At 50.5% G+C, this 26272-nt stretch overlaps 3 protein-coding genes across 8 annotated transcripts in view; 1 reads left to right on the top strand and 2 right to left on the bottom strand.

Annotated features, from left to right (window-relative positions):
- Positions 1 to 2: 2 nt before the first annotated feature.
- On the bottom strand, positions 3 to 4812 carry dnajc7 (DnaJ (Hsp40) homolog, subfamily C, member 7). Its single transcript, XM_037255579.1, has 14 exons — positions 4699 to 4812; positions 3953 to 4041; positions 3764 to 3888; positions 3572 to 3685; positions 3406 to 3480; positions 3225 to 3343; positions 2913 to 3066; positions 2682 to 2846; positions 2467 to 2558; positions 2311 to 2384; positions 1277 to 1423; positions 1062 to 1214; positions 918 to 980; positions 3 to 815 (listed from the first exon to the last, which is right to left on the bottom strand). Exons 1-14 carry the CDS (start codon positions 4770 to 4772, stop codon positions 778 to 780), a joined length of 1482 nt encoding a protein of 493 aa, XP_037111474.1. The 5' UTR covers positions 4773 to 4812; the 3' UTR covers positions 3 to 777.
- nkiras2 (NFKB inhibitor interacting Ras-like 2) lies at positions 4341 to 24830 on the top strand. 4 transcript variants are annotated; one of them, XM_037255586.1, is made up of 5 exons: positions 4341 to 4533; positions 5299 to 5405; positions 5602 to 5843; positions 5945 to 6200; positions 24809 to 24830. In XM_037255586.1, exons 1-4 carry the CDS (start codon positions 4439 to 4441, stop codon positions 6185 to 6187), a joined length of 687 nt encoding a protein of 228 aa, XP_037111481.1. In that variant the 5' UTR covers positions 4341 to 4438; the 3' UTR covers positions 6188 to 6200; positions 24809 to 24830. The 4 variants fall into 4 exon arrangements, with proteins under 4 accessions (XP_037111481.1, XP_037111480.1, XP_037111482.1 ...); XM_037255585.1 differs by lacking the exon at positions 24809 to 24830 and having other exon boundaries at positions 4342 to 4533; positions 5945 to 6812; XM_037255587.1 differs by lacking the exons at positions 4341 to 4533; positions 24809 to 24830 and adding an exon at positions 4928 to 5078 and having other exon boundaries at positions 5945 to 6812.
- Positions 9107 to 26272, bottom strand: part of znf385c (zinc finger protein 385C) — a 32177-nt gene continuing 15011 nt past the window's right edge. Inside the window, exons 1-9 of one of the 3 annotated variants that reach the window (XM_037255578.1) lie at positions 23368 to 23656; positions 16043 to 16182; positions 15134 to 15244; positions 13463 to 13643; positions 11615 to 11956; positions 11345 to 11532; positions 11047 to 11142; positions 10810 to 10899; positions 9107 to 10080 (exon numbers count right to left, since the gene is read on the bottom strand). In XM_037255578.1, coding sequence (XP_037111473.1) covers positions 9850 to 10080; positions 10810 to 10899; positions 11047 to 11142; positions 11345 to 11532; positions 11615 to 11956; positions 13463 to 13643; positions 15134 to 15244; positions 16043 to 16182; positions 23368 to 23377 — 1389 coding nt within the window. In that variant the 5' untranslated portion in view covers positions 23378 to 23656 and the 3' untranslated portion in view covers positions 9107 to 9849. Of the gene's footprint in view, positions 10081 to 10809; positions 10900 to 11046; positions 11143 to 11344; positions 11533 to 11614; positions 11957 to 13462; positions 13644 to 15133; positions 15245 to 16042; positions 16183 to 23367; positions 23657 to 26272 lie in introns of those variants that run through there. The other 2 variants (XM_037255576.1, XM_037255577.1) reach the window with 2 other exon arrangements.

Raw genomic sequence — 26272 nt, 5'->3', positions numbered from 1 at the left:
AAAAATAGGCGAGGCCTCAACTTTATTGACACTGTTATAAACAGGAGGGTTTCACCAAAATGATAATGACAGTAATGGTGAGGACTCCTCGATTTTTCCCACCTTATCTACGTCAACAGAAAGTATGTCTGGACCCATTTTTTTCATAAACACCATTCTAAGTATGCTCCCATCTATTCATTGTGTTGCATTTTAATGGCCGAAGAAAATTCTTGTATCCAAGTGTTTTGTTGCTTGGATAAGAAGCTGTGACTGGCACTAGAGGGGGGGGGGGGGGGGGGGGGGGGGGACAATAAATATCAAACAAAATAGGATAATAAAACAAAAGTGACAAATCAAAATGATACATTCCAGTCACATGTGCAATGCAGCAATCTGTGGATGGCAACTTCAAATATAAAATGTGTCATTTCATACACACGACGCAGCTCCCACTAGCGAGGGTGCCGTTTAGCGACCGTCCCCGTTAGATACTTCAAATGAGAAAATGGGGGTTGCAGTTTCATGCAGAGCAGGCAGCAGTCTTTACTTCCCGCATGGACCCTCTTTAAAAAAAAAAATAATAAAAAAAGGGTAGCTGCACGACGTTCACTTCAAATGTCTTGGATGTACGGCTAGTTTGAGTTTGGTTTCAGCGTGTCTGTATGTGGCTGCATTGACGGAGATGACAAGGATCCACCCGCATCTGCTCAAAGATACAGCCGGTGGGTCGGGCGGAGGGGGCGGCGTGCGGCGGCAGGTCCTAAGGTCGTGTCGGATGGCGGGAAAGCGGCCCGCTTAACCGAACTGGAAGAAGAAATTTCCTGGCCCGGAGGCTAAAAGGTAAATACAAGGTTAGACCGCTGACTTGTGGCAGGCAGGCAGGCAGGCAGGCAGGCAGGCAGGCAGTTACATTTGAACCTATGCTTACCACTTACCTTCAAAACTAAAACCTCCCGGAGCACCGAAGAATGCCTTGAAAATGTTGTTGGCGTCAAAATCTGGTGGGGGGTGGGGACAAGGCGTCAGTGTGGGCAAAAGGGCCGCCGTACCCTGTGAGGACGGCCGGGAGACCCGCTTACCTCCCATGTTCATGCCCTCGTCCTCCAGGTCCTGTCCGCTGTCGTAGCGTGACTTCTTCTTGGGGTCCGACAACACGCTGAAGGCCTCGCCCACCTCCTTGAATTTCTTCTCCTCTTCCTTTTGCACCTCCGCGCTTGCGCCGCTGTGCCGATCTGAGCGGAAGCGGCGGTCGTTCAGGGGAGCATTCGAGTGGGGGGGCATTTGAGTGACGCACCTGGGTGATGTAAGAGAGCCCGTTTGCGGTACGCCTTCTTGATCTCCTCCTCGGTTGCGTTCTTGTCTACGCCGAGCACCTTGTAGTAGTCTTTCCGCTTGCTTTTCTTTAGCTCCAGCTGTGCGTGTTTTAACAGCTGCTTGTGCTCTACAAGATGGAGGGGGGGGGGGGGGGGGGGGCTCAGGCTGTGTACATATATAATAGGGGTGTAACGATTCATCGATACACATCGATTAATCGATATAATGCTCTACGATTTATTGGCATCGATGCTAAACGTAAACATCGATTTATATCGCCGTTTTTGACCTCGGACATTAGACGCGACTTTATTTTGAAATCCAGTTCATTGTTGCTTGCTTCCTCTTTCCGGGAGCAGTACGCGGCGTGCTGTGTTGTGAGCAGAGCAGGCACGTGAAAGGGGAGCCGACAACTACGCGGCTCCTGGGCTGGTGCTATGGCTAGTGTCCAAGAAGACGAGGAAATTCGCTCCCCTTTGGGCTTCGAGTCATTCGTTTGGAAGCACTTTGGATTCCAAAGAAAAGATGGCTCAACAGACAATTAAAATTATTGTAAATAAATAGTTCAGTAATGCACTTTAAAGTTAATGGTATTACAAAAAAAGAAAGAATATTCATTTTTCTTTACTTATATGAGAAAAAATATAGGAATTCGATAAAGTTCAGTGTTAAATAAGCACTTTGTATACTACAATACTCTTGTAATTTCCTAAATAAAGAGTTTGCAGTACCTTGTTGATTTGCGTATGAATTGTTATAAATCAGGATATTGTTCTATATTTTTTATTTAAAAAATAAAAATAAAAATATCGATCGTGGAGCACTATATCGTGATGTATCGTGAATGAATCACAGCAGGCTTTAAGATATCGGCAATAATCGTATCGTGGTCCTTTGTATCGATATGATATCGTATCGTGACAAAACCCACGATTTACACCCCTAATATATAATGCTTCATATTGTGAGTTATAGCCTGCCCTCAACGGATTCCAAACAGTCTCTGCTCATTACCTTTTGTCTTCTCTGTCTGGTAAACCTTCTCGTAGTCTCGAACGGCCTCTTCGTACCGCTCCGTGTCCATGTAGCTGCGAGGTCACAAGCAGACGGGATATAATAGCACGCAACGCGACGCGGCGTGGCGGTGAAATGAAAGCACACGTTTGGTACCATTGCGCTCGTCGCAAATAGGCCTTGATGTAGGTCTCATCCAGCTTAATGGCTTTTGTGCAGTCTTCGATGGCCTGTTCCACTTTCTTCAGCTAAAAGACAAGAAGCAGCGGTGACGGGCCGATCGCACCCGTTGCAATGACTCCGACGAGACGAGCGAGCGAGCGACCCGCTACTAGGCACCGTTTTATCCCCATAAGCAGCCACGTGCCTACCTTGGAGCCCACCGTGGCTCTGTTACAGTACAGCTTGGCGTTGGTCTTGATGTTGTTGGGGTCTATTGTTAGCGCCTCAGAGTAGAGGACGTAGGCGGCGTCAAAGCTGCCCTCCTTGAACGCCTTGTTGCCCTCCTCCTTCTTGGCCTTCAGCGCCTTGGCGTTCTGAACAGAACACGTCTTAAAAAACAACAGGTACAACAACAGGTATGGGAAGACTCCCATACTGACTCGACAGGCGAGCCGGGCTTTCTCGTGATCCGGAGCCATGCGTAGGGCCTGTACGAAGAACTGGACCGCCTTGTCGATGCAGTCCTCGTAGTAGAGACAAAGGCCGCGCACGTACAGCGCATCCGCGTTGGTGGAGTCCATTCTTAAAATGTCGCTAAGAATGGAAGAGCCGTGTTAAAAACACGCACGCACGCACGCACGGGAATGGTCCGACGATGAAACGTTTTTGTTTGTCGATGATCGGTTTTTGCTCGACGAAAGCAGCGGCGTTCCACGCAATAGAGTAGCGCGCACGGTGTAGCGTCACCAGACCTGGCCACCGACTGAGCTTCCGGGTAGCGTCCCAGCAGGGCCAAGCACTCGGCTTTCAGTATCTTGAACCGATGGCAGGCCGGGGCAGACTCCAAAGCTCGGTCCATGCAGAAGACCACCTGGAGACGGACACGCTGCGGCGTTATCGAGAACCCTCGACGGGCCTGCTGGAAAAACTTACCATGCGGTAGTCTCTCTTGTCAAAGCCCATCTCTGCCATCCGCTCGTATTCCAGGACGGACTCGGCGCTCTTGAGCTGAAAAAGTCATGACAGGGAGGTTTCTCGTTTTGAAATTGGAAGGGAAGCTGCCATTGGCTTCTTCACCGGAACCGACCGACCGACCGACCTCCTGCTGGGCTTGGCTGTTCTCGGCCTCCAGCTCCAGGACCTTGTGGAAGCAGCGCGAGGCCGCCATGGCGTTGCCGAGGGACAGGTGGCACTTCCCCTCTCGCAAGTGCCCCTGGACAGCCACGCGGCTTTATTAGTGCGACAAAACGACACACTGGGTAGGTACTCCTATTAGATCTCCTCAATGCACCTTCATGAAGGAGTTATCCAGCCTCACTGCTTGCTGGGAATCCTCCAAAGCCTCGCGGTACCGACACAGCATCATCAGAGTGGCCGCTCGGTTGCCGTAGTAACTGGCGTTCTTTGGACACATGTCTGCGAGAAAGAACAAAAACTGAAATCTCCACAAGCAAAATAATGCCAGTTCATAATCAAATACCAATGGCCTTGGTGTAGTAATTGAAGGCTTCTGCGTAATCCTTCTGGATGTAGAACGCATTGCCTTGCTCTTTGTAGCCATCGGCTTCCCTACGGTGGACACAAAGACCACATTTGATTTTGAAAAGCCAAATCATAATAACACAAATACACTTCTTGAACCGATGATGTAGGCTTTCGCCATGTTCAATGAATACTTGACACAGTTATAGTCTCTGACCACGTGAGCAGGCAGTAGCGCAAGCAATCACTAAGCGGAGTCAATTTCCCTGGAAAACGAAACTTGCGTTGAGTCCAGTGTAAGGCTGTGAATGGACAGCCGAGTACACAGTCCGAGGACGAGCCAGCCCCGCTGGTTGGCTAAACTTAGAAAGGAGTCAAGGAACATATGACACCAAGCACGCTGCTCACCAACTGTGGCCATGACTTTTTGGGGAAAGCCTGTCATTGATTGCTTGAACGTCACGACCACTCCGAACTTTCGAGAATGATCGTTTCACGAAAGAAAAAGCTAACAACAACAAACGACGACCTGACAACTTCTGCACGTTACTACCACTATCATGCGCACGGAGGCTGTCGGTAAGTGGAGGACAAAATAACATGAACGGACGCCTCCATATAGCCAAATAGCGGCTAGCTTTGCTAGCTCCGTGACACGATGCCACCACTCGGAGGCGTCCGGTGTTAAATAGAACTCGAAAACCTCGCGGGTGGTTCGTTTCGGCCGCTGTCAGTGCGTCCTACCGTTCCAATTCGTCGTCGCTAAGGAGTTCGATGTCGGGGTCCATGTTCCCAGCATCGCACCGCTTCGCCGCCATTTTGACGTGAAGGTAGAGGGGGCGGAGTCAAATGCTGCAGTCGTCGTGGCGTCATCATAAACAGGAAGTCATCCTCCTCGTCAGAATGAATTATAAAACGCCAATATATTTTTGGTGGGCGACAAAATCAATGTTTTATGCTTTTAAAAAAAAGTATTCCTATTTTTTCTATGTTAATTCGTTACGCGTGCTGTCACGCGCACCCAGATGCGCGTTCGCATCTAACGTCACGACGACTCTCACTTCCGGACTTCGAGGGAAGCGTTAACACGCAGCACTGCGCGTTCAAATATTGTATATTTTGTTGTATGTTTGATCCCATCTCGCACGCACTGGCGTGTTCGCTTTCATAGACACGCTTCAATATAAACTGTTGATTTCGTGGCATGAGCGATTAGCTGTCGTCCCACTACTCGGTTGAGATTATGTGAAAGCTAAAACTAAGCTACATTGATGTTATACCGAGTTCAGCGAGCGAGCAAACAAGAAAATTCCGTCTTCATCTGTTTTTTTCGTCCGGGTGCAGAGAGAGGAGCGTCATGGGGAAAAGCTGCAAAGTGGTGGTATGTGGCCAGGCTGCAGTTGGTAAAACGGCCGTGTTGGAGCAGCTATTGTACGCCAATCATGTCGCAGGTACTTCGGATTACTTTTTGATCAATCATCTGGCATCCGTTTCAAGGGTGTACCGCCTATTGCTCAGTCCAGCACATTCATCCTGTATAGACGCTCTATCACATGGATGGATGGATGGATGGATGGATGGATGGATGGAGATGCAAATGTCTCTTCTCACGTGGTGCCTGAGCTGCCTCGCCCGTGTATTTCTCAGGTTCCGAGACCATGGAGACGCTGGAGGACATCTACATCGGATCTATCGAGACCGATCGGGGCACCCGCGAGCAGGTGCGCTTTTACGACACCCGAGGGCTCCGCGACGGCACGGAATTCCCCCGGCATTACTACAGCTTCGCCGACGGCTTCGTACTGGTTTACAGCATCGACAGCAAGGAGTCCTTCAAGCGCATGGAGGCTCTTAAGAAGGACATCGACCGACACAGAGATAAGAAGGAGGTACAATTTGACTTTTTGCGTCACCGAGTGTGTTTGACTTGTCATGTGTTTGACTAGTCAATGAAACCGGAAGTTAATAAAGCAGGCTTAAAAATACGCAGGTAACCATCGTGGTCCTGGGCAACAAGCTGGACAAGCAGGAGGAACGGCGCGTGGACGCCAACATGGCGCAGAACTGGGCCAAGAACGAGAAGGTGCGCCTGTGGGAGCTGTCGGTGGCTGACCGCCGCACGCTCGTCGAGCCTTTTGTGTACCTGGCCAGCAAAATGACGCAGCCGCAGAGCAAGTCCACCTTCCCGCTCAGCCGCAACAAGAACAAGGGCAGCGGGCCCACGGATGGCTGAAGGAAGGACGGACGTGCAAAAACGCAGCGCGTTTGCCCTCTTTTTATTTTTTACATCGTTTAAAATTCAGCCTCGCCATGTCAAGCTAATCTGATTCAGGGCAAAGTTGCTCGTGCACTTTCAGCCTTCCATTGATTGTTGATTTCTGTCCTGCAATTATGCCATCATCATATCACGTTTAAGTGTGGTAAATATGCACAAGAATTGGAAAGGGGCGGCAAATAGTTGTTCACATCACCGTGTCATCACACTGTCAATCATGTCACTTTAATGGCCATCCCGTATTTTAGAGCCATCGCAAGCTGTTGACGGTGTACGGTAACTGAGTCACCTGTCGTCGGGGAGCTTTGTTCCACTGCTTCGTTTTATTAGATGATTTGATTATCATTTGACACTCGCTAAAGGATTTTCAACATTAAATATGGAGGCCATGATGCCGTCATTACAGCTATGTACAGTATATATGTTTATAGCATTTCAATTGTGCAGCTTTTTTCAGGGACCAATTGTTTCAAATGTGTTATTGTTAGGGTTAGGGCCTAAATGAAGCCAGCCTTTAAAATGAAGTGTGTTATTTTACTTTTAAACCGCATTTGTTTGTATCTTCAATAAACAATTGAAGTATTTTTGCCTCAAGTGTCATATTGTCTTCACGTATCAAGCAAAGCTATAATTCCAGACTCTTGTACACTCAACGTATTGAGTAGCTTCAAAAGGATTGCTTTCATCAGCAGCCATCCATCCACCCAATCCATCCATCCACCCAATCCATCCATCCACCCAATCCATCCACCCATCCATCCATCCATCCATCCATCCATCCACCCATCCATCAGCTATCTGGATGTAGCCTTTGGGGACAGTCTGAAAACGGTCTGTCGCACAAGGGTCATTGTGCAATCACAGTTTTCCATAAATAACAGGAATTGTTGAAGAAAACTGGTATCAGAAATATTCACGCTATCTAGGGTGGCAACGCTCGACTCTAGTTTAACAGCACAATATCGAAGGTAGTTACAGTGCGAGTATTTCATTTCACAGTCCCTTAATGCAACACACGGCTGATGAACGAATCAATACGCAAGCAAATGTTTGAGGAGATTTAAGACTGTCCCTGACGGCAGCAGCCAACTTAATTAGATAAACATATGACGCCGCAAATAAATGAAAACAATCGCTTGGTTAGAACAGCGCCTTGAAAGGGATTGCTGGCGTGCCGTTGCCTGACACGGCCGCTAGAGGGCGCCCTAGTGTCGTATTAGCTCAATACAGCGTTGGTCGCGTCTCTCGTTGAAGCTACTCGGGAATTCCCAGTGTCAGAAAATTGCTCAATGTCAGAGGCCAAATATCACTAGCATAGCCTCGAGCTGAGATGAGCACTTTATAGGCCATTCAACTAAAACATTTCACATTGATTGACTGACGAATATAAACAATTTGAACACATACCTGTCAAAAGCAAATATGAACGATGGCATCCGGGAGCCACTTTAGGGCCTTTGGGGACCATGGAAGCATTACACAAGGTCACAGATGTCAACGTCGTGAAAAATGACACTCTGGTTCCGCAGTTGCGCTCGCTGCCTGCAAAGGTTAATCATGCCAGATGAGAGAAAACCTCAAGTGGAACATTTATGAAGCGTTGTATTATTACACGCTGCGCAGTTCCCCGAGAGGGCCATTTCATCTCATATGTCCCATTTCTGTCATGTTCCTTTTTTTCTTTTCAAATTGAGGTCATTTCACTCTTATAGTATATTTGAATAAATGAAATGCACATGTTTATCATTTGAGTTTCAATGGTGCTGTTTTGCTATTTTTCTTTAAATGAAGGAAAGTAATGTTGTGCGCCTTGAGATAAGAATTGAAATCGTTTGTAATTTGCAATTCATTTCACATCATTTCTTCTCATTTTCTCGCTACCATCCAGCTGTTTAACCGATTTTGTCGTCACTATGATTGTGTGGGGAAACTTACGATTCAGATTAATAATGAAGGCAGCACAAGACTCAAAGCCAAATTGAAACTAAACAGACACACAAATCCACGATAAGAATTTAAGAAATTCGAAAAGCATTTTTTATTTCCCAAAAATCCATCGGGTACAAGCTCTCTTCACGTCGCGTCCCGCTTGATGTCGCCATGACGACGGGCCGAGCGATACCCTGAACGCGGATGGATCGGTCGCAACCCGCTCACCCCTGAGAAGGCCTGGGACACTCTTGATTTTTTTTTTTCCACTTTTAAAAAAAGGCCTTGTACTTAAAAAAAGAAGTCAATAATAAACAAGAATATGATCTAGTCTTCTATGGTACACATAACAATATTAACTCTGATAAAAGCTTTATACGTCCTCTACGGGGTTTTCTACACTGAAGACATAGTGAGGCCGCCGGCCGGCTGCTTTTGTTACGGAGAGGCGGGAGATGGCAGAGACTGGCTTTGTCACGACAGATGACACACACACAGGCACACACACACAGGCGCGCGCACACACAGGCGCGCACACACACAGGCGCGCGGACGCACGCACCCACGCACGCACGCTCACACACACACACACACACACACACACACACACACACACACACACACACACACACACACACACACACACACACACACACCACACACACACACACACACACACACACACACACACACACACACACACACACACACACACACACACACACAAATATACATATTGCACAATGAGAGAAAAATGCATAGGATGTACGTCACCCACCGACAGGAGCTGTGGTCACCTCGTGACTGGCAGGCGTTTGCAGCGCAGCGTGAGGGAAGTGGTCGCTATTGCTTTTAAATGTCAACCTTGTGATCACCTGATTGTTTATTTTTCGTGTGTACGAAGCAGTTTTAAGGTGCTTTTTTTGTGGTTGCCATGGTAACGCTGTGCTTTTTTTTGGGGGGTTCCCTCCCACACGCCATGCTGTCGATCAAACCCTCCTCTTCCACCTCCTCTTTGTCGGTGGCCCGTTTGTCAAGGTGTGAAGTGTTCCGGCGGTTTGGATGGCGCCAAACGGACACAAGGGGGATCACCATGTGGACCCGAGAATGTCTTAGAACGTTTTTAAAAAGGACATCAGGTGAAGCAGGGCTGTTCAAAGTGTGGGACAGTGAGTTTGGAAGGGGGGAGAAAAAAATACATACATATATATTCGTATGCTATCATTTTCTTTTTCCAGTGACTCCACTTACTTTGAGTTCTTGTGACTCACAGTGTCTGATGTAGCTGGTTAGCTTAGGGCATAGAAATCACATTTTGTTTTTATTTTTCTCAAGTTGCCTCACCTCCTGATTAGGTCCCATCTGAAATACTTTCCAATTAACCTTTTCTTTGCGTTTGCCGAGCTGCTGAGGTTCTCTGTCTCACATTTTGAAAAGCAAGCGCTCAAGTAAAGGGAGCTTATCTTCAACGTACACCTAGACTGGTCTACAAAACACGGCACACGGTAAGAGGCGTAAAATCAAATGGCTATCAATGCGCTCCTCGCTCCCTCGCCGGTAACCACCGGAACAGAAAGAAGGCGTGATGGATGGGGGGGGCTCGCCATTCTCCCTTAAGACAAGTTGACTGCATAGTTTGGTCACACAGAGAGAGGGGACACCAACCAGGGAGGGGAGGGGAGGGCAGGGCATTAGTAGGGGGAGAAGATGATGGGTGCGTGCGCGGGCCGCAGAGGACCCGGAGCGGGCCGGAAAAGCGCCGGCCCCAGGAAGGGCGTCTGTATGAAGGCGGGGGCGCCCATTGGGGGGCGTAGCGCCAGCGGGTTGGCGGCAACCGTGCACAGGGTGGGCGGCGCCAGGGGGCCGGGCAGGAAGCCCGCAGCCAAGCTCTTGGTCAGCTGCTTCTGCAAGGCCAGTTTGGTCTGGTGAACACACACGCAGGACATGTTTGACTTGGTAAACATGAGGCCCCGGCCCCGCCCCGCTCAAGCGCATGTTTGCTGATGAACATCACGTGAGCCCACCCAACTTGATGTTCAAGCATACATATGTGAGCCTCATCCAGGAAAAAGGTGAATGGTGTCTTCAGGCTAAAGGTGCTGTTGAATGGATTGCGTGGCTTGTTTCCATGACATCGTTTTTAGCTCCAAATGGATAAGAACTGCGTCCTTTGTTTCTATGACGACAGCCTTAAGCCGGAAACAATGGGTGCAACATCTTTCTTACCTTTGTGCTTGGCAAAGGTTCACAAGTTAATAATAATTCATGAAATTTGTATAGCGCGTTTCAAAAACCCAAAAACGACCAAAGTTGCTCCTTGTTTGTGGCTTATTCCAAATAAAAACAGCCGCCGTAGCTCACGTGACATTTCAGTAAATCTCATCACGTGTGAGTAGGAATGTCCAACAGTTGAAGCTGGTGGGTTCAAATAGTATTTTCCAAAATTGAAATATCAATTTTGAAAAAAATCAGATTCTTTAAATTGACACCCCCATAGTTTTCTCGGTTAGAAAAGATCTCATCAATTAATAAGAACTAAGAAAAAAAACACAGCATGAATGCCACATTGTTAAGTTTAAGAGCATGTTTGCCTGTTGCCTTCATCCATAATAAATATATCAAAGCTTTTGTGTTAAAGGCGGCGCACTCACCTGCGAGGAGAGCGAGGCCAGGCCGTAGCTGCCCAAAGCTTTCTTCATGGCCGACACAGTCGCGCCCGCACAGCCGTTCCATCGCATGCTCTGTGTGTGTGTGTGTGTGTGTGGGGGGGGGGAAACATGTGGAATGCAAGTCAGTCCGCTGACATATCAGACCTTATCAGTTTCCTTCACGACGTGCCATAGCTATCCTTGTATTTTTGGCAGAGTGGGCCGGTCGCTCGTACTCACCGCTAAGCTGATCTGCCGGCTCTTGCCGTGCGGGCTGAATTTGGGCTTGGGCGGTTTTCCGGCCATTCGGTCCTTGTGCCGTCTGCTGTTCATGTGCTGAAGAAAGGGCAAAAAAAAACCCAAATCAAAAAAACAGATCAGCATCTGTTGCCCTAACATCGTCCGCATCGTCGTCGTCATGGCGATGAGGGACGCTAAACCACCGTGTGCACAAAAGCTGACACATTTGCTTGCGTCTTTGACGACTTGAGCGGTTAGGGCTTCAAATGAGGCTTGGCATTTGAAAACCACGACACACCTGGCTGAGCTGCGTCTCGGAGTTGACAAAGATCTCGCACACTTGGCACTGAAAGCTCTTGTTGGTGACGCCCACGCTGCCTTTGCTCGCCAGCCGCTTGCTCTTATAGCTGGCGCGGGCCGCCGCCATCTTGCCGCGGCGGCGGGGCAGCACGCTTTGACCTTCTAGCATCAGCTTGTGTTTTGTACCTGGGGGAGGAGGGGCACAACGCCACGGAGACCATCAGGACGCCAGCCGGCACAAAGGAGACAAAAGCTACGTCCGCCGTACCGCTGTTGTGGGCTTCCAGCTGCGAGGCCGAGTTCATGGTCACTTTGCAGACGGGACAGTGAAGGTGCGCTTTGCTCTTCTTGCCCTCCTCGTCCGCCCGCGCCTCTGCGTCGGCGCCGGACGAGTCCGTCCGGCCTCTCGAGCCCTCGGCCGCCTCTGGAGCAGCGGAGTCAGACGCCGCCGCCGTGTCAGAGAGCCGCAAGGTCGGCGAGAGCCGCAAGGTCGGCGAGAGCCGCAAGGTCGGCGAGAGCGGCGGCGCCGCCGCTTCGGCGGCCGCCACGTCCGACGGCGGCGCGGCCGAGCTCTCCTCTGTTTTGACGTCTGGGGAGTCTGACTGAAGACCTGCGGGGATGTACACAGAATTCAAAGTTGAAAGTGAAATGTTCCCAATATTGTCTGATATGTCAGCGGACTGACTTGCATTCCACATGTTTCCTTCATGGACGTTGCACATTTCACCCAGGACCAACGGCTTGAGCTGAAAAGCTTCATCCCATCTGTTGCTCCTTTGCCACCATTGATTTTTCTTTCCCCAGTCAATTCATCACTGGAGATAAGCAGTGGAACTGCCACAGAAAATGAAGCCAGATTAGGGCGTAATGCTAGTGCCCGAAGGGGGTTGGTTCAAACTGCTCAAGCCTCCAGAGCTGTACTCGTGAGAGGCATCCATGGATTAAGCAAACGCGACTCTTAAGGAACTTCAAACGTTCAGTCTCCAAAAAGAGAAATGGAACAAATCCCCAGCAGACAATGGTACTGAGAGAAGAGCTAATGAGACGTTTTCAACCAAATCTGGAGGAGCCATAGACACTTGACTCCATTGAGCTGAGCCACGAACAAAATGGCAGCCTTGGCAATCAGACGGCAACAAAGGCTCTTTCGTGCCCACGGACGCTGGGTAGCTACCGCCCCCGTCAAATGGCATCGTTTGAGTCTCCGTTGCGGAAGCTCCGTGATTGACGCTCTCCCTCCCTCCCGGCTGACCTCGTATCAATCGATTGCGCGAGCGGCAAGCGCGCGTGGGAAGTGTCGCCGCTGCCAAATAAACACAATCCTTTCCGAGCGCCGGCCAGATTGGCAAAGCGTCAGCGCCGAGAGCAGACCATTGGCGGGGGAGGAGTGCCACCGCCCGCCGCCGCCGCTCCTTTATGGATCTTGGGATCAATGTGGCGGAAATGAATCCACGCTTGAAGAGTCCAATTAAAAGGCGCGCCGTTTCACAAGTGCCGGATTGATCCGGTTGATGTCAAGCATCGTTACGCGTGAGCCCAAAAGCTGACGATGAAATCATCATTAGCGCCGGCTTCCACGCAATTAAAGAGGACGGTGATTGACGCTTGCCGTCATCAATGCAGTCTCCGGGGGGAACGCCCGCCACGACCCGTCCCTGCCAACACTTTGTCATTTTTGATGTCTCCTCTTAAATGCTGACATGAAGACTTGAATCATGCATTGTGTGTCAAGTCTAAGCAATTTGGGCCACACGTGCAATCCCGGCCGGCGGCAGCCACTTTCCTTTCAAGTCGCTCTGACGGAGCAGCCAAAAAGCAGCAACGCCAAAAGGTTTTGGCGTCCAAATGCAAAGAAAGGCTGAGTCTGTTAGCAATTAGCAGCTAACGTCACTTCAGCGATGAGTCCCATGATGTCTGTGAATTGGACCTGTTTGGAGGAGCAGGTGTGTTACTGGCGCCCGGTGTTCATTACCGACAGGCCGGCTGGCTGGCTGGCTGGCTGGGGCCGCGTTTTAATTTCACGTGGAGCCAATCACGCAATGACGCCGCTCAGAAGAGCATAACAAGCCGCTCACGGACTTTGCCATCCTCTCCGTTTCCGTTTGCTTCGACGTACTTATTCCCTCCTCTGAGCCGGGGTCGGCAGCAGGGGGCGTGGCTGCGACGTCCGCCATCTCGGTCCGGTCCCGCTCCCTGGCCGCGGCTTCGCCGGCCCGCCGCTGCCTGTTCTTCTGCGCCTCCATGGCTTTGAGCTTGCGTGTGTGCTTGTGGCCCTTGTAGTGAGCCTCCGCCTGGTTCTGCGGCACAGCCAGAATGAGAAAGAGCCAAAAGAGATTTTAATCCATGTCATGTCTAGGCGAGGGAGGGGGAGCAAGACGTCTGGATGGGCAGGCCATGTCAAAAAAAATTGCACATTGCGGTCTGTTCCCGCCTGATAACGGCTGCGGCACGCCGGGAGGCCAGAGGTATAATTGCATGTGAAATACGCAACAACTATGGCCTATCAACGCGCACAGCCAGAGGGCTGCCTCTCAATGCCGCACGCCGTGCACGCCGCGCACACGCGCTCCGAAGTACCATGTGATTGCGCTCCGTTTAATCGGAGAGCAAAGCGTGCGCCGCAAGCTGGAAAAAAAGGTGAGGACGCCGCGAGGACAGTTGCGGTCCGGGCATGAACAGCGGCCAAGTGGTGAGGCGTCGGTCGCGGAAAACCAAGACGGTGGCGGGCGGCAGTCTCGGTAGGGTGTCCTATCTATCGCGTATGCTTTGCATGATGCCTCGAAATAATGTGCAGTGAAAAGGTTTCAAACGTGGCAGAGCGGAGCGGAGCGGAGCAGAGCAGAGCAGAGCAATCCTCCCATAGCAGCTGAGTGTCTGCAGCCAAAACACGGAGTAACGCTACTTGGATTGATTTGTGCCTTTTTGAGATTGTTTTGGACGGCCGGACGGCCGGCTGGCTGGCCACGCTTTGTCGCTATAAATAACCACGGGCTGATTATGTCCTGCAGCCAGAACAAACGGCTCTACGTTCAAAATTGCGTAAAGCCCAAACGTCCCAATCCAAGCTACCAAGACTATTTTGGACACGTGATGCTAGTCACGCTCGCTCAAGTAAACCGACCGTCTTTCTCACCCAGAGTGTAAATTTGGGTTTATGCCGGAGTCCAGCCGAATTTGCGCACCTAAACTCCGCACAGACGGCATGAAAATGATAAATAGCTTGTTGAAGGAAGGGCTTGCGGGATCTCGTAGCTCTTCTGAACATATGTATCACTCATGTCTGCCACTTTGCTTTTGTGCATATGCATCAAACGACCTGCCATACGTGTGTGTGTGTGTGTGTGTGTGTGTGTGTGTGTGTGTGTGTGTGTGTGTGTGTGTGTGTGTGTGTGTGTGCATGTGAGTCACTCCCTGCCTCCGTGTGTGTTTGTGTGTGAATGCTTCCTGCTGAGCCTGCTGATTGTTTCTGCTCGTGGCTGATAAACGGAGGCTCTCCCTGCTGTCTAATCCCTCGTGCCAAAACACCACACACACACACACACACACACACACACACACACACACACACACACACACACACACACACACACACACACACACACACACACACACACACACACACACACACCACACACACACACACACACACACACACACACACACACACACACACACACAGTCAGTGCAGTGCAGTGCAGTGCAGTGCAGTCAAGCTGGGCTTGCAGGCAGAAAAGCAAAGAAGGCAAGGTTTAGCCATTGCATGTTAAATCATTAAATGCCTCCTTACCGTGGAGTTAAAGCGCAGGTGGCAAATGTTGCAGGAGATGATCTGCTTCTTCTTGAGGGGCTGCGGGACGCCAAAGGTGTGATTGATCACCGCCTTCTGCACAGGGTCCATCTAAAAGAGAAACATCCAGAAGTTCAGGTTTGCTCACACGCAGCATCACCTTCAGTTTATGAGACTTCAAGAAAAAAAAAGTCTGTGTGTGTGTGTGTGTGTGCGTGCGTACTGAGGACTTGGGTGAAAGTGAATTTCTCTTTCCACTTTGGTCAGGGCAGGCAGCCTTTGTTTTCGGAACGTTCCCATTGTGTGTCGGCAGACATCCGGAGCCTACTCTGCTCTAAATGCCTCTTTTGTCTCAAAGAGGAGAAAAGCAGCTGAACGGAGCACATGACGGACGGACGGACGGATGGACGGACGGCGCGGCCGCACCCGACCTCGTCGGCCATCTGTACCGAGGCGACGTCCGCTCGGGTGCTCTTTGCGCACTCGGGCCGTTTGCTTTTGATCCAGTTGGAGCTCAGGCCGCAGATGAGATGTGGCGACATAGCGCCTGGCTTTCTGTGGCTGTGAGGCCGCAGAGTGCTTTCTGTTTCATTTATCTGCAGATGGAAGCTCAGGGAGCCGACACGCACGTAAATAAATACACACGGGCCACACCTGGACACCGCGCCAACTTTCAGCTTGAATTATTCATAGGCAGAGCACTCAGAGAGCGCAGACCAGACCTCCACCAAGGCCTGTGAAATCATTCAGTCAGCGTGAACCGTTTTGGAGCCAAAATGACATCAAGGCCTAACCCTAACCCCCCCCACCCACACACACACAAAAAAAAACGTCACCATTTTGGTGTCGCACGCGGCGCTATTCCCGGACGAATGGAAACCAAACGGCAGCCAATGTGACGTCTCTCACCGAGTTGAAGTTGGGGAAGAGGCTGAGCGGCGACGAGCCGTTGAGACGGAACGGCAGCAGGTGCTTCAGGTCCAGCTGGGGCTGCTGCAGCGGCCGTCCCGCCACGGGCAGCGAGGCCACCAGCCCTTGTCCTGATGTACCTGAGAAAAAGAAAAGAAAAATGTTTATATGACGTCCGTATTAGGTGCAAAACTATGTTGCTGTTTTTTTCCTCTGATGCCAAATAACAAAATGGGTACTCTAGACATAGCTAATCTTGCTACCATTTCTTGCAGTATGGAGTTTGTGCCGCACCCCCCCAACAAAGAGTGCCTCGCACCCTCACCCACCTTTAAATGCATCTTTTCAATACAGTAGGTGGAAGCGGGAGGGAGGGAGTGAGTGAGGGAGGGAGGGGGGATATCGGATTTCAATGGGATGATAGATTTCTAATTTTCCGCTTGGTCGCATTTCAGCAGCGGTGGGCTGCGGCGGCAGCATTTACACGAGCGGCAGGATCAATCATCGGTGTCAGGCCCGGCCCGGCCGGGTCAAAGGGGCTTTGCATCGTGAGGTGATAACTTACAGCACAGACAAAGATAAGCAATCAGTGAGCTCGCAATAAGAAGCAAAGGTGGGACAAAGTGCACCATTACAGGATGGTACAATCGTACAGATATTTGAAGTCGCTCGCACGCCTCGCTACCGCTGCCTGTCCCACAACCCACAGACAACCTACAAAAATGGATAAAAATAGTCCATAATTGACCCGTTTATGAAGATGCAAATGGGAAGAATAAATCCACTTGATGCTTTTTATGAAGTGCTGCACCCAGCCGGCCGGCCAGTTATCAGGCGACTGACAACCCCAGGCAGCTTATTAATTCACTACCTGACTGACGCCTGCCTGTGCGTGTACGTCCCTAGAAGGAAGGCTATGACACACAGCAAATAGCTGCCCGAAGCAAAGTTGCTCCTCATTGCATGCCGGCTGGGTGCTGGCTGGCTGGCTGGCTGGCTGGGCCGGCCGGCTGGCTAACTGCAGCCGGCAGCCACAAATAACCTCCTTCTATCAACACACCACATCGTCATCCGTTTTGTTTTTGTCCAAAGTCCGCCCGAGTCCGGGCCTCAGAGCAAACTGTCCGATTTCTTCTTCTTCTTCTCGAGCGCTGGTGAGTCATTGCGTTTGGTTACACAACGAACGGTCAGCGTCGTGCCGCATCTGTTGGATGTGCAAATGTGTGATTCCCAACTTTAGGACAGCATGAGAAAGAGAAGCTGGCGCCACGACAATTCAAAAAAGGGCTTTTTTACTCCATCGCACCGTGAAACCCTGACATGAAAGAACAAGCAAGAACGTCACGGCATGAGAGGAAAAAAAAAACAACGTCACGAGATGGTCAAACGACGGAGGCCGCTAAAGTGCTCGCTTCTGTCGGCGCAAGAAAGCCAAGCTGCTCTTTGTGCATCTGACGGGCCGGGCCGGGCCGGGCCGTCCGAGCCACAACGGGGACGTTTCATTTGGCTGCCAGAAAGTGAGCCGTGTTGGATGGACGACATTAGCCCCGCCGTCACTTTGAATTAAAGACAGACGCTTTTGGCCGGCCGCTCTCGTAATAACCGGCCGACCTCAAGGTTGGACGTGATAACGTAAGGACGCCGTGTGAGCCGCATGCTCTCTCTCGCTCGCTCGCTCGCTCGCTCTCCAGCAGCGTTTCAAAATGTTCTTGTGCTAAGTACATGCTGCGCTGGGGAAACCAGTGGATACAAAATTGATTCTCAGCCAGAATTGTCATCACTCGGAGAGATTCAGCTGGAAAATAATTCTCACGTCACGTTTATGTGCTTATCACGTTCCCGTCGTGCCAATGACAAAACGCTCTTACATTGTCACATAGCCGTTTGATTTTCTCATGATGCATGCCGCCACTTGTACGTCCTCACAATTGACACATCGCACGCGTCCGTCCTAGCGCGTGCTCCTGTTTTCTTTGGTGCGCTGCGGTCAAAAGATTCTCCTCGGACGGCCTCCGTCTAAACAAATGAGTTTTGTCCGGCGAGCTGCGATCGGCCAACCCGAGCGCCAGCGCTCGCTCGGTCCATCTGTCAAGCTGAGACAATAAGCTCGGAGCCATCCGCAAACAAATTGCTCCGCTTCCCCGCCGGGCGACTTGGCCGAGGGCGCTGAACTCGCGGGAAACAAACCGCACGAGACACGGCGACGGGCCGCGAGCCGTTGCGAACGCCGAGGAAGAAACCGACGCCTACGTTCGGCCAGAGACTTCCAAACCAAATACAACCACATTGAAAGGCTGTCAAGGGCGAGTCAGAGGACCAAAATAAACGGACGTTTGTGTTTGAAAAGGCACAACAACAAACAAAACAATCTCCAGCACTGTCACGCCATTTCAGGCAAAACAACATGACACATCGTGGGGCAGGCAAAGTGGCATGACGTGCCACCAGGAACATTGCGTGCGTCTCTTTCAATTAACATCGACAGCATCATTTCATCTGCGAATGGACTTATTGCTGTCATAAACGCAAAGAAACGGGAGGTAGGCAGCTTGCCGCTATGACGCAGAGACGTGAGGAGGAATAAAAAAACAAAAACAACATTGCCGCTAAACGTCTGACATTGCGCGAGTCGTCGTCGTCATGGAAATCGAGCGAGCTTTGTTACCCGTGCCGCTTAACAAAGGAAACGTGAATCCAAATTGATGACAGACACACCGCTGTTACGTGGCCGTCGATATTTTTCCCCGTAGCTTGCGTCAATTTACAGTGAAATCAAACAGTCAGGCATGCTCAAGGCTAAATTCAAGATGAAAAGAGTTCAACAAAAAATGCATGTCGTGGGGAGGGATGATGTTTTGGTTTTTTTTGCATTGGGAATTGAACGGGTCGGCTTCTCCCAATTATTACACTCGAGCCACTCACACGCACACACACCGCTACGCTTGCTAATGTCTTCATCCCCTGGCCGGCTCAAACAGATCCTGTAAGGTCTCAGCTCCACCAAACGGCTGCCTGGCTGGCTGGCTGGCTGCCTGCGTGGCTGCCTGTGTGGCTGCCTGCCTGCGTGGCTGCCTGCCTGCCTGCCTGCCTGCCTGCCTGCCTGCCTGCCTGCCCGCCTGCGCGCCTTCTGATAAGAGTCCATATCTGAAGGAGCGAAGGAAGGCCGCGTCGGCCGGTCACCTTGGTTGTTTGTCCCCACGGCATTAGAACTCCCCGCGTCGTGCTAGAGAGCTTTGGAGGGGGAGGGAGTGCACCGCTTTCACTCTCTAAATTGTGACATCCTAACGTGGCGATGCAGAGTAAGGTGCAAGTGGAAGTACGGCTTGGCTCATCCGCCAAAATGGACGGATGGGAGAGAAGATTGGAAAGTGGAGGATTAGCAGCAGAGATAAGCAAGCGGACGCTCACAAATGGAGGCAAGAAAGCCGGCAAGTACAGATTAGGAAGTGAAATCTTGGAAAGTCTCGCTCCTCCTCAGCAGCAAAGAATAAAACGAACATCTTCTCCCCCGCCGTCGTCAGCCGACAAAGCGATCCGTCGCCTCTGGCTGAAGAGTGGAACTCCTTAGCCGGCCTCTCGCGGACGGCGGCGACAAATAGCTCGTCTCTTTCGTACGCCCTTCCAAACCTGGGCGGATGGCAAAGACGACGGACGCATCCTCGTGCAAAGTTGCCCAAGGCTCCGCCGCTTGACTCGTCGTCGTGGCGATAATCCAGCGACATTGGAGCTGATGAATGGAACGGAACACCTTTGCTGGAATTGCATGCTGGACTTCCACCAAAGAAAGTTCCAATGTTTTGTGCTTCATGACCTTGGCAGGCAGAAGAGAAAATAGGGATTCAAGCAGAGCTTTCTAACGTCTGTACAAAATGAGGCCTCCCTCATCTGCTTGGTCAGGATTTCCCCCAAAAATGTGCAATCTGAATCAATCTGATTTGTATCCATCTGGTTTGGTGTCAAATCTGTGCTCAGTTGTACAACGAATTCAGGCAAAGTCAGCCGCAAAATAAAACGGGTCTATAGCGTACAGTGACGTGCTCGTTAACAAAAGGCTTTGTTGACCTTTGGCTGACATGCGCTAACGCGCCGTTAGCTCGCTTGGCTGCGCCTCCGAGACAAAGAGGATTGAATGTTAATCTGGCCTTAAGTACGGCGGGCTGGGGGCTCACAACACTCCACACAAGACTGCTAATCAAAGAGAGAGCGAGAGAGCAGCACCACAGCGGCGGGGCGGAGACAATGACCTCACATCACTGACAATCAAAAGCAGCTTTGGCTCTCCCATGACTAAATGAGGTACCCGCGCAATCGTCAGGGTTCCAGGAGTCCCACGGTGATGATCGACGTGCCGAGAAAAGACCACGGCAATCCCATGTCAGAAAGTCTGAAATCATCCTTCCCAGCGTCTGCGAGGTAGGTCCGGGAGTGTTTTAAGGCCCTTACCTCTCGGAGCCTTACTCATCTCATTCGCGCCTCCCCTGAGAGCAAGGCGGGCTTAGGAATGCACATGGAAGGAGACAAATTGAGCTGCTCTGGTCGTTCCACAACATGATGGGGACGAGAGGAGCATCAGAAAAGAAAGGCGTCTTTCGCACCGGAGGGGAAGTGGTGGTACAACGTGAGACCATTACTCATGTTGTCAGAGCCCGTACGTGCATGCGTACTGCTTGCGGCATCTACAAGCCGTCACTCAAAAAAAGGGGGGGGGGGGGGGTCAGCGGAAGGGACCACCCAGGGTCACATGATGAAAAATTGATGCAAAGATATCACGAGAGAGAGAGAGTCGACAATATTTCAACAGGGACATTTTAAAGTTATAAAAGGCATTTTAAGTCACATCCAATAAAATGAAAATGATTTGGAATATAGTTACAGAAGAGAGTGGCAATAACTGAGTTCAAGGTTAACACAAGTTTTTTTTTTTTTTTTAGTATTTTTTTTTTTTTACATTTACACTCCACGATCTACACGCACGCACACACGCGCGCGCACACACGCACACACACGCACGCACGCACGCACACACGCACACACACACACACACACACAAAAGCTGGCGCCACCCGCTGGACTCTTTTGGCAAAAAAACTTCAAATGACATCGCAGGGACGTTTGACAATAGCAACACCTCCAGCATTCTGACAAATACATCAGGACAAGAGAAGAAGGTGTTTTAGCGTACAACACTTCAGGTAGGGCTGTTAGAGTGACAACAAATACGACACGCTTCCTTCTTATGATTACGATGCTGCACATTTAGAGTTTGCCGCAAACACTGCGGGGCCGACGGGCGCTGACAAAAGCTAACACAATTTGACTGCAGAGCTGTTTGTCGAGCTAATAAAACTGCATGTTTGTGCGCAAGCAGCCACCTTCACGCCTCAGGCCCGACGACGAACGCCGAGGCTCGCTAGGTTCATCCATCATCCACTATCGCATCTGATTGTGTGCGCTTTTTGCTATGCACACACACACACACACACACCGAGTCACATTCCCAGCCAAAACGAAAACTAAAAAGTGTGTTGTCATGGGCTGTGTCACATAGAGAAAAGAAAAGACACCCACCCACCCACGCTCAGTAAAAGTGCAATCTCAAGGGCTGTGTCTCTTACTGTGAGAAAGAACACGACAACACTCACACTCCAAGTGCCACAAAAGGATCAGACAAAAGTGGAAGGTCAAAGGTTGTGCCACATGAGTCACACAAAGTGGGTTGTGCCGTACAAAGGATACAATACAGGCAGCACGAGTCACGGAATGAAGAGCGTAGCGTCGGCTGGCTGGCTGCTAACTGGCCGCTAACTGGCCGCTAACTGGCCGCTGACTGGCCGCTAACTGGCCGCTGACTGGCTAAAGCGTTAGCCAATCTGTGTTGGGCGACTGCTCGTCAGTTATGGCAGAAGGCAGGCGCGTGAATAGACAAAAGGACTTCCGTCAAATCCTGACCTCAAAGTCTGTGATACGGTGAAGCCATAAAAAGCCAAACGTGATACAGCGACGCAACGTCAATTCAATTGTTTTAGGTTGTAGCGTTCCTTTGTTCGCCTCGCCATACTATGGCCCCGACCGACTACGGCAGTTTCTTGCCTGCAAGTGTCTTTTCCATTTAAACCCCATGCAAAGCGGCGGCAACCATTTTAATTGCGTGGCGGCCATTTTAGGCCATAAAGTTTGCTACTGCTTTCAATCGGCGTCTAGACGTGTTAATCGGCGAGTCAAAGAATATGTCAGCTTACTACGGCTCTTAAGTCTACCACTTATTTGCCGCTAAGCTCCCTCACAGCTTGTGAGTGGAACCATCACACACATAATTAGCTCTGATTGAGCCAGGGACCTCAGTTTAGTGCAGATTAGCCTCCCCGATCAAGGAGAAGATGGAGAATGGCACCCATTCCCCAGCCTGTAATCAGCCCTCCCACAGCCTCATGGCCGCCTGCAGGGCCGAGTCCCCCCCCTCAAAAAAAAAAAAAAATCTGCATTTGCACGGCAGCTCTGCCAAAAAGGACGCAAAATCAAGCGCTTTTGTCGTTACGACGGCGCCCATTTGCAAGCGCGGCGGCGGCCCTGAAAATGGACAGCCGCTTTGCGTAGGAATTCGTCACGTTCAGACGAGAGCGTCCTTCCGGAAAAATGGCACCATTCTACCTTGTGTCGCGGGAGAAGACAAAGAAAAATAGGCCAGAGTGACAAATGTCCTCATTGGCGTGCGTCTCAGGGGTCACCTTGTGTCAATAAATAAAAATGCAAGAACTATTCCAAATCTCCATGTCAGAATTATGAATAAAATCATTGAAATGATTCTTCACATTTCCACATGCAATTTCTTTTAAAAACATTTTCCATCTTAACGTCCAATTATCCTCATGTGACTGAACTACAAATGAATTAGAACACTATTTTGAAGCCCAATATTTGTTTGAAGCACATATGCTCATGGAAACCTGAAAAATATTGTCGAATAAGTAGTCTATTTTGAATTGATCAATTGATAAATAATATTAAGATTAAAAATGATCATATTAATAATATTAGAAAAGGAGAATTCAGTGCATTATTTCAAATGTGAAAAAAAGGTTCATTCATCTTTATAGCGGATTATGAAACCTAGATATCAATATATAATTGTGTTTTTGGGTGAACGGTCATTTTATTGAGCCAGCTTTATTCAAATATTTGAGATCCTTTTTTCTATATCCAAGTGAACGGAGGATAAAGTTGGGTGCTGAGGCTGAGGCGGATGCTGTGCGAGCGAGCATGTGAATTTAAACAAGTGGGAGGCTCCATTCAAGGGACTTTTTAATCACAAAGAGCGGAGGACTCACCGATGAGCATGGCAGCGGCGTGTCACTCGCGTGTACACGGGGGAGGGAGCACAGGTGTGCACGGAAGCGCCCGCCTGATGTCGGAGCGTCCCCTCCCGGGTTTGATGACAAACGCCGCCGCCGCCGCCACTCCGACGGGTGTCCGGGAATTTGTGGCCGGATCCTCAGTTAAAATCCCTCCCGCTGTCGCTCGCTGCTCGTCTCGGCTGGACGGAGGCGAGGAATGAATGAGGCGGAAGAGAGGGAGGAGAAGAGCGGAGCAGCCCAGACCTCCTCTCTCTCTCTCTCTCTCTCTCTCTCTCTCTCTCTCTCTCTCTCTCTCTCTCTCTCGCTGGCTCTCTCGCTCTGACTCCCCTCGCTCTCTCTTGCGTCTTCTGTCCCCCTCTCACTACCTGGACGGCGGCATACATGTCTCCAAATGTTTCAGTTTGTATTCTTGAAGAGGCATCGCTTCATGACACGCACATTGTGACGGTCGGGGCAGCAAGGGTGCTATCAGGTCAGGAACTTCATGACAGGGTTGAACGTTTTTCTTCTTCTTTGCTTTTTCTTCATGCGTGCCGCGCATCCATCTCACGCTTCATCTTGTATCCCTTTTTTTTCCCCATTTTCCCTACGTCCAATAAAAACAATCTGAATTTGTCACCTATCAACATCGCATCCAGGAGTTGTCACCTCGGTAGACCTCAGTTCAGTCAAAATCAAAGAATGAAATGCGGTCGCTCCCGTTATTTTTGTCCTAATAATTCGAGTGAAAAAATACGACTTTGATTCCTCGGATGGGTGGTCGTGAATTTCAGCCAATTTGTTTGTGACAACAACAAAAAAGTACCACTGAGTGAAGACGTTGACTCCCGCATTAGCGTCTCACGCTAGTCTGCTAGCCGGTTGGTTATCTTCTTTCCCCGATACGCTCCATCAAAAGCTACAATGTGAGGTTGATTTAAAAAATGAGCCGACTTCTACCTTCGCCCCGTCGGATACCCCGACACGCAGCCCATCTTCCCTCTCGGCTCGATAAAAAGCAGCAAAGCGTTATGTCGCTGCCGCCGAGAAGCCAAGTACAAAGAAATTCCAATCATCCCAGCGAGCGTCCATCTCGTTCGACGGCTGTGAGAAACAACAACTCAGCAGAGCAACTAAAGGCCACCTCGGGTCGGTAACAGCCAGCGGATTCGGCCGCTCGGTTCCGAGAGAAGGTCAAGCTGTCGAGTCGGGCGGGATATAGAAGTAGTTTGTTGGTTTCGGGAGACGACCGCCTCGCTCGCCGTGGCAAGTCTTGGGGCACGGTCAAGAGTGAACACAAGTTGAAATGGGACTAAATACGAACACGTCGTTTCTTTTCACTTCAAAAGAGCGGCCTGAGACAGACAAACTTAACAAAACGACACCACGACTGACGACGGCTGCTGCCGACAGCAAGCCAAAGTAAAGCCGAGAGTGACGGACGGACGGACGCACGCACGCTAATGCGAGACAGACGGCACCTAAACGCAACACTGGCGGAAGCTATTGTTTACCTTTTTGTTACCTGACACCTTCTGGTGTATGAACTTGATCTGTGCCATCCGTACAGAGAGTGTCATTTCATGCAGACAACCAAAAATGTTCCTTGCTGCATATCTTCTGCCTTTTCTGAATTGTAAATACAAAGCTGGATTGCTGCCTCCATTGAATTCCAGCTGCGGCAATCCATCAGTGCCCATAAGTTGCTCATCAAGCCATGCTGCTTTTTTCTGCTGCTAATGTATTACTGCTGGATGAGTAAATAAGCGAAATGATTCACGGGCCGGCTGGCGGGCGGACCGGGTCGACATAATGCGTTGATGCAGAGAGACTTGGACTGTTTACATAAGAGCCCCAATGTGGTGGGCGAGTGCAGCCAACTGTTCCAAATAGAAACCTGGAGGATTCTTCTATGAATGGAAATATACGCTAGACATTAGTCACATCCGCACCTCCACATTTAGCATTGGCACAATGTCTTTGTATATGAGCAAAGGTATGCGGACAGGAAGTGAGAGAACGAGAGAGCGAGAGAGAGAGAGAGTGCGAGAGAGCGCAAGAGAGAGAGCGCGCGAGAGAGAGAGAGCGTGAGAAAAAGAGCTGCTGCTGCTGCTGCTGCTGCCGGGTTCCCTCACATCAGTCATTCATCAATGACTTTTGTCAACTGGGGTCACCAGTGGAGGCGGAGTCACTACTGGCTGTGGAGGTGAGCCCAAACTCAACTCGCAAAATACATTTTGTATACCACTACGCTCAGTCCAATCCTTACAACCCGACCAGAGGGACACTCAAGGCATGGCGCGAGAGAGAGAGAGAGAGAGAGAGAGAGAGAGAGAGAGAGAGAGAGAGAGAGAGAGAGAGAGAGAGAGAGAGAGAGAGAGAGAGAGAGAGTGTGTGTGTGTGTGTGAATGGGCCAATGGAAAGGCAGAAATGAGGGCCTACCACATCTGTGAGAAGCAGTCAGCGGATGTCAAGAGCCATAAGGGAAGATGCGCAAGCAGCTGTGGAACTAGGCCGCCACGCACGTCGCATCCTCCTCCACCCGACACCAAACTCACCACGGATGGCGGCCGGCGACTTCTTCTCAAAAGGTCACCACAGACGGAGAGCGTAAAGGACTGCAAATGTCGTATGATTAAACATCTTTCATCATTCCTTACGTAAACAAAATGATTTATCCCGAGCGCCGTGGGGGGAGGGGGGGTTCGCGCACGCACCCCGACGCCGGCTCCCCCGCGGGCCAGGCCGCCTGCCTGTCGGGGCGCGTGAGGGCATCGGCTCGGCTTTAACGTTGACGAGCGGCGACAGCCCGCGCTCTGACTGGGAGGGAGGGAGGGAGGGAGGGAGCGAGGGAGGGAGGCAGGAGTCTAGCCGAGCGAGCTAAATGTGCCGGCCGGCG

This window comes from Syngnathus acus, chromosome 8 (genome assembly GCF_901709675.1).
Source record: "Syngnathus acus chromosome 8, fSynAcu1.2, whole genome shotgun sequence".
NCBI lineage: Eukaryota > Metazoa > Chordata > Actinopteri > Syngnathiformes > Syngnathidae > Syngnathus > Syngnathus acus.
This window is presented reverse-complemented; position numbering and strand designations above follow the sequence as displayed.

Excerpts from the sequence above, each read along its gene's own strand:
- nkiras2 (XM_037255586.1), top strand. The coding sequence starts at position 4,439 with ATGATCGTTTCACGAAAGAAAAAGCTAACAACAACAAACGACGACCTG. Across the intron at positions 5,406-5,601 it reads GTACGCCAATCATGTCGCAG|GTTCCGAGACCATGGAGACG; the intron begins GTACTTCGGATT and ends TGTATTTCTCAG. Across the intron at positions 5,844-5,944 it reads GACACAGAGATAAGAAGGAG|GTAACCATCGTGGTCCTGGG; the intron begins GTACAATTTGAC and ends AAAAATACGCAG.
- dnajc7 (XM_037255579.1), bottom strand. The coding sequence starts at position 4,772 with ATGGCGGCGAAGCGGTGCGATGCTGGGAACATGGACCCCGACATCGAA. Across the intron at positions 2,385-2,466 it reads TATTTGCGACGAGCGCAATG|CTACATGGACACGGAGCGGT; the intron begins GTACCAAACGTG and ends GTGACCTCGCAG. Across the intron at positions 1,424-2,310 it reads CCAGACAGAGAAGACAAAAG|AGCACAAGCAGCTGTTAAAA; the intron begins GTAATGAGCAGA and ends TCCATCTTGTAG.